The sequence below is a fragment of the Erythranthe guttata genome, chromosome 4, assembly GCF_056151865.1.
Source record: "Erythranthe guttata isolate IM_541 chromosome 4, IM_541, whole genome shotgun sequence".
In the NCBI taxonomy this organism is placed as follows: Eukaryota; Viridiplantae; Streptophyta; class Magnoliopsida; order Lamiales; family Phrymaceae; genus Erythranthe; species Erythranthe guttata.
Genome location: NC_142536.1, coordinates 8017876 through 8025199, shown reverse-complemented (window position 1 = coordinate 8025199; position 7324 = coordinate 8017876). Strand labels below are relative to the sequence as shown.

Sequence of the window (7324 nt, the reverse complement as noted above, 5' to 3'; positions counted from 1 at the left end):
AGGCCCAATCACCTTCAAGCAAGGTTTGGGCCTGACAATCTCAACTAAGCTATAAATACACCTTTTAACTCATTCCATAAGGTACGTCCTATTAACTGAGCAATACTACAATACGTATTCTCTGGACTATTTCTACTATCAGCACGTCTGACTTGAGCGTCGGAGGGGTTTTTGCCGGATCAACCCCCGGCTTAGTTCATGTGTTCTATGATCGCAGGTACCTCAGGATCATCAAGTTGTCAAGCTATTGATCTGCTTTGCTCTCCCAGCTCATTTTCTACACCACCCTAGGTGAGCTATATTTTAGCATCATCATTTTGGCGCCGTCTGTGGGAACGATGCAAACCAGATCACGTAGCCAATAAGATCCTCCTGAGGCGTCTGCTCGGAGAGAAAATGACACAGCTAACGACCTCCCACCTCGTGGAGGCTCTGGCTTGCCACCTCCTCCACGTCCCATGGATCCGCCTCGCGAGGTTCAGGTGATCCCCCCTCGGGACCCACCACTCGTAGATCCACCACTCTCTGCTCCTCGAATGGTTCAAATAACCGAGGATCTGCTTCAACGCATGATAGCAGAAGCTTCAACTCGCGCTGCCACAGAGGCCGTGACCCAATATATCGCCACGATGGGAGCAAATGCTCCGAACGCGATACCAGCACCTGCTCCACATGTGGAGCCACCTATGGCACCACCGCCATCGACTCCCTGGGGGCTTACATCTGCCCCCAAAATATTTCGTTCGCCAAAGGTTATCGACTCCCTGGGGGCTTACATCTGCCCCCAAAATATTTCGCTCGCCAAGGGTTATCGACTCCCTGGGGGCTTACATCTGCCCCCAAAATATTTCGCTCGCCAAGGGTTATCGACTCCCTAGGGGTACTGTTGGGTGCTAAATACCCACACGCAAGTGTACGTATCGCAAACAAGTAGTAAAAGTGGACTCGTGAGAGTCGGATGTCGATCCCACAGGGAATACGCAAATTATTTAATCCTAAGTACCAAATTGTAACAATTACGATTTTTATCCAGCCTACGCAAGGTTGTCAAATTAATTAACTAAATAAATTAAACTAATTAAGAAAACAATTAATTACGAGAAAATATCAATATGAAACGGATCTAGGATTTTATCTTCCCCCTATGCAAGAATTGCTCACCCAAAACCCCTCAATTATGAAATATATGATTCATGATTATTAACCCGAGACACTAATTTACTCATAACCCGCTGTCGCGTGTATTATGAGTCTATTATTCATAAACGATTCACTATATGTCTATGCAAACCAATTATAAATAAAGCATTAACTAACAAGTCTCGTAAGTGGCTACCTAAGGTGATATCTGTATGTCTACGACACCACATGCAATTGACACACTCATCCGGTGAAAACTACTCGAAGGCTCTTATACTTACCGTCTAATTATCAAAATAGCTCTGTCAAGTCAATCCCAATAATCACAGATAAAGCACATAAATTGATCAAGTTCATGCACTAACAATCATAACAAGTATAAGAAATAATCATAAAATCATAATTGCATAATCTCAAGAAAACGGGTTCACAATCCCCACATAGGGTTCCAACAAAATCCTAGATTAAAAACTTAGCTACTCATAACGAAAAACATAATAAAAGTAATAAAAATCATAAAAGCTATAAATAAAAGTCAAAGAGGGGAACTAGGATGAAGATTCGTCAAGTCTTCGTCTTCGTTCTTGTGCTCCTTGATCGCGTGTAGAAAGATGAAAAATAAAAACCTAAAGATTAAAGATAAAAGGTAAAAGATCCAAGATAGGTCTAATTGTGTGCTTGTGGCCTTTAAATAGGGTGCAAAAATATAATAGGGCGGGTTTCCTTGTGTAATTAAACTTCCTTCACTGCGCCCCTACGCCCATCCGGACGGCCGTGTGAGATTAAGATCTAAAACCCGCACGGCCGCGCGGCCTTCTGTTCTTCAGAATTCTGATTATTTCACTTTTGGCCCACTTTTTCTCTGAATTTGCAGTTTTCACCCCAAAAGTTGCCAATTCTTCAATTTGCACCTAAAATACAAATAATAACCATATTAAGCACCAATTATCGTAAAAACACATCAAAAGCTCCAATTAAAAGGTACAATTAAGTGTATAAATATACACTTAACACACCCCCAAACTTGAACTTTTGCTTGTCCTCAAGTAAAATCAAATTAAGAACACAAAACACGACTATACATATCATTACATAGATCGATTGGTCAACTTCGTGTTTTCAGAACTTGCAATTATGGTGATAATTCCTAGGCATTCGCAAGCTTAACATTCAACGGCACTTAGTCAATCACTATTACCAAAAACCACAAATCATACAATTGCTTCAAGTATCCAATATTTGCAAGTTAAAAATAGAGAAAATTTATACTTACATGCATATATTTGACTCCAAATACTTACCAAATTATTTTACTCAACTAATATTGAACAATAAGCTATTGGGATCATTGGGACTTTGTGGCTTTCAATTGTTAGGCTCTTTGGTCCGAGGTAGGTAATATGGGAATGTGTGGCTAATTTTCTTGAATTGAGGTGATTACGCCAAAATTTGAAAGCTAGGCGTTTGAAACAATAAATTCACCTCTAGGGACTTTAGTAAACTCGACTCTCCAAAATTCACACGTCAACACTTTTGCCCTGAGGCAATGGATCGAGTTTTCAACACAATTCAACCACTAGTCCTTATTTCTCCCTTCTAATCTATTCTTCTTCTTCTTTTTCTTTTTTTTTTTTTTTTTTTTTTTTTTTTTCGAATCGAATTTAGATATATATATAAATAAAGATGCACGTATATATATATCTATTTTTTTTTCTTTTTTTTTTCTTTTTTTTTTTCGAAGAAGAAGAAAGATCTAATAAAACATTTCGACCGAACTCCAAGGGATAATTATTCAAAAATCTCCACTTTTCCACCTTTTACATATTGGCTAAAAGAAAGAACACCTTTTTTCTCCGAGGCTCAAATCAAGGTTCTAAGGATAAAAATTTAAAGGTAGGCTTGAAAGGCTCAAACGGTTCAAAGAATGCCCAAATCATATCCCAAATCACTTACTACCCAACACTTCGTTTCATAAATGTCCTAAGGTGAGATTTAAAACCGAACAAAGCATGATTTAGCACAAATAAATTCCAAATTTAAAATACAAAACATTCAACCAAAGCAATGCATAAAGCGTGATTCCTAGCAATAATTCACTTCTACGTTCAGTTGAATCGAAAGCTAAACAAATACCAACTCCTTATCACATAAAGCAAGCAATTTCATCATCAAACATTGGCCATCTCCCATCATCATAATTCATCGATGCGTCGAACCAATTTTTTTTTTTTTTTTTTTTTTCGAATAATAAAACGATAACTAAAACAAAAAAAAATAGCGCAAGCAAACTAACAAATATAACCACCCCCAAACTTAAAATTCACATTGCCCTCAATGTGATTCGCCCAAAGTTTAAGGATAGAAAACACCTGTTTAAACGGCGTTTTTCTTGCCCTTCCCCTTGCCTTTAGAAGTGCTTTCGCCTTGTGAGGTGCCCTCCCCGTCACGTCCTCGTTTCCCCATGACTTGAGACTGCGTGTGGAAGGGATTAGGAGTGAATTGATGTGCAAAATTTCCCCCAAACTTGATTTGGGCAATTCGTCGAACACCTTGTGGGCGTTATTGATGGAATGGGTTTGTGGAGAAATTTGCACCTTTCTTGAAGCCTCCCTGCGCAAATCAACAAGAAACCACCAAGATTAAGTAGTATGTGTGTGTAGTTGGTGAATTTCTGGTGAAATTTGTCAAAGAAAAGTGAAATTTTTGAAAGAGGAAGGCTAGGGTTCGAAGTGGGGGAGAGAGGGGATTTGAAATTATGATTTTTTTTTTTTTTTTTTCGCACGGCCGTGCGAGATTTAGGTGAAAAATCCGCACGGCCGTGCCATTTCTCATAATTGGGCAGTAGCCTCTTCAAATTTCGCACGGCCGTGCGAGATTTAGGTGTAAAATCCGCACGGCCGTGCCCTTTTCCTATTTTGGGCAGTAGCTTCCCCGAAATCTCACACGGCCGTGCGAGATTCCTGCCCTTTTCTTGCACGGCCGTGTGAATAATTGCAATTAGGTCCCTGCAAAATAAAAACTTCCTATTAGTGCCCCCAAAACTTTTTTTTTTTTTTTTATTTTAAATAAAATAAAAACAAACTAAAAATCTAAAATAACATAAAATAAGAAAAACGAAAGCTCGGGTTGCCTCCCGAGAAGCGCTAAGTTTATAGTCTTCAGCCAGACTTTGTTCTTGCTCTTCAATTCCTTAGCTTTTGAACCCATCTCCTTACTTCCTTTCGGAGAAAGTCTTGAATAAATGGGTTGATCCGATTCTTCTTTCGACTGGTTCGCTTAGGATTGCCCTTGAATTTATTCTTCTTGATGTCATGAGGCTTGCCAACATCGTCTTTTATCACGGTGTTTTGAGTAGGTGTTGTAACCAACTCAACCTTTTTCTTTTGTTCTCCTACATGCACATTAGTATCCACAAAAAAATTTAAATCATGTAATTTAACAGGAAAAAGTTTAGAATCACTTACCTCATCAAGAAGATAACATCCATTAGCTGTAATAGGCTTTTCATCTACCCGGTATACCTTGAAGATCACTGTTTCTTCCCCCACACTCATTCTTAGCTCTCTCTTTCCTACATCAATAATTGACCTACCGGTTGCTAAGAAGGGGCGTCCTAAGATAAGGGGAATATTTTCATCTTCCTCTATGTCTAGTACTAGAAAATCGGCCGGGAGTATGAACTTATCTACCTTGACCAATACATCCTCCACTATACCTAAAGGGTGAGTAAAAGATCTATCGGCTAGCTGCAAGGTCACGGAAGTGGGCTTAATTTCTCCTAAATTCAATTTCTCATAAATTGATAAAGGCATTAAATTTACGCTCGCCCCTTGATCACACAACGCCCTCCCAAAATACCTAGTACCTATTGTGCATGGAATGGTACAACTGCCCGGATCTCTAAGCTTCGGTGGAATTTTATTTGCAAGGATAGCACTACTTTGCTCATTGAGGTCTATGATTGCTGCACACTCCGGAAGCCTCATCTTCTTCGATACAAGTTCCTTTATAAACTTAACCCAATTCGGCATATGCTTAAGTGCCTCAACAAAAGGAATATTAACATGCAATTTTTTAAGATAATCCAAAAATGACTGAAATTGCATATCAAGCTTAGAGTTTTGAAAACGTTGAGGGAAAGGTACCTTGGGAGTAGGTTCACTTACTGTGATCTTTGTGTTGCTTGGCCCGACCTCGGTTTTTTCCTTGGGCTCCTCTACAATAGGCGGTGGTGCAACGGACTTTTTAGGAACTTCCTCTAATTGCCTCCCATTTCGCAAACTCACTGCATTGCACTGCTCGATGTTGCTCTTTCGAGGATCTTCCGTATTCGACGGCAGTGCTCCCGACGGCCTCGCGTTTAGTTGGGTTGCAAGTTGCCCCATTTGTGTCTCAAGGTTCCGAATGGATGCTTGAGTCGCCGTCATGAATTTTGCTAAGATGTCAGCGAGGTCAACTCCTTGGGGTGGAGCTTGAGGTGGTGCTTGCCTTTGTCCTTGCTGATTTCCTCCCCATCCAAAGTTGGGGTGATCCTTCCATCCGGGATTGTACGTGTTGGAGTACGGGTTCCTCTGTTGTCGGTTGGTGTCATGCACATAATTCAGAGACTCCGTTTCTTCTATGCGTTGGTCGGGAACTTGGACTGCGTGGACTTGCTGAGCTTGCAAAGCCGCTACTTGCTTCGATAGCTTCTCCAATTGGGCCGTGATTGCAGTGACTCCGTCTAACTCCAAAATTCCTCCCGTCTTGACTGCTCCGCTATTCGACCGGTCCGATGCTTGCATGTATTTATTTCTAGCGATTCGTTCCAAGAGCTCGTATGCTTCGTCGTAGGTCAAACTCATGAACATACCTCCAGCTGCAGAGTCGAGCACTGTCCTCGAGTTGTCTTGCAGTCCATCGTAAAATATTTGCAGTTGGCGCCACTCTTGTAGTCCGTGATTCGGGCACCTCCTTACTAACTGTTTGAACCGCTCCCACGTCTCGAATAATGCTTCACCGGCTTCTTGTATGAAGTTTTGAATTTCTCGCCGGATTCTCTCAGTTTTTGTTGGGGAATTGTATGTGTTCATGAAGAGTTGCGCTAGTTGGGCCCAAGACGAGATGGAATGCGGTGCGCGAGTTTGTAACCATTCTCGGGCTGCTCCTTGTAGGGAGTGCTTGAACAGGCGGAGTTGCAATGCTTCGGGCGTTACTCCGTTCATCTTGTGCGAGTCACACGTTTCGAGAAAGTTGACCAAGTGAAGATGTGGATCTTCATGAGCTAATCCGCTGAATAGACCATTGTTTTGGAGCATCGTGAGGAGTCCCGCTCGAATCTCGAAATTGTTGGCTTCAATGGGGGGCTGCTGGATGCTTGATTGGAACCCATTGAGTGTCGGAACGGTGTACTCGTGCAAGGCTCGTTGACGCGGTGGTGGATTAATTATCTGGCGTTGGTTTTGCTCGTTGACGATTTCTCTCGCCACATTAGGTGGTTGCCTTTGGTCACCTTCCCCACGATTATTCTCGTCTTCCATCGATGCTGGAGTGTTTTGGGCTAACCGTTGATTTCTCCTGGCTTGCCTAAACGTTCGCTCAATTTCGGTATCAAGAGGTAGCAAGCTCGTGTCGTGTCCTCTTCGCATAAAAAGTACCTAAAACAAAATAAAAAAAATAATTAAATAAAATAAAAAAATTGGCTGAAGTAAGAAAAATTGCTCAAATTTAATATTAGGATAAATAAATAATTTAGCCGTATTCCCCGGCAACGGCGCCAAAAAATTGTTGGGTGCTAAATACCCACACGCAAGTGTACGTATCGCAAACAAGTAGTAAAAGTGGACTCGTGAGAGTCGGATGTCGATCCCACAGGGAATACGCAAATTATTTAATCCTAAGTACCAAATTGTAACAATTACGATTTTTATCCAGCCTACGCAAGGTTGTCAAATTAATTAACTAAATAAATTAAACTAATTAAGAAAACAATTAATTACGAGAAAATATCAATATGAAACGGATCTAGGATTTTATCTTCCCCCTATGCAAGAATTGCTCACCCAAAACCCCTCAATTATGAAATATATGATTCATGATTATTAACCCGAGACACTAATTTACTCATAACCCGCTGTCGCGTGTATTATGAGTCTATTATTCATAAACGATTCACTATATGTCTATGCAAACCAATTATAAATAA

General features: G+C 40.8%; 1 protein-coding gene across 1 annotated transcript; it reads right to left on the bottom strand.

Moving 5' to 3' along the window:
• Nucleotides 1-4253: 4253 nt before the first annotated feature.
• On the bottom strand, nt 4254-6227 carry LOC148771051 (uncharacterized). Its single transcript, XM_088816779.1, has one exon. It carries the CDS (start codon nt 6210-6212, stop codon nt 4323-4325), a length of 1890 nt encoding a protein of 629 aa, XP_088672905.1. The 5' UTR covers nt 6213-6227; the 3' UTR covers nt 4254-4322.
• Between the last annotated feature and the right edge of the window lie 1097 nt (nt 6228-7324).

Coding starts and splice junctions, on each gene's coding strand:
- LOC148771051 (XM_088816779.1), bottom strand. CDS start 6,212: ATGAACACATACAATTCCCCAACAAAAACTGAGAGAATCCGGCGAGAA.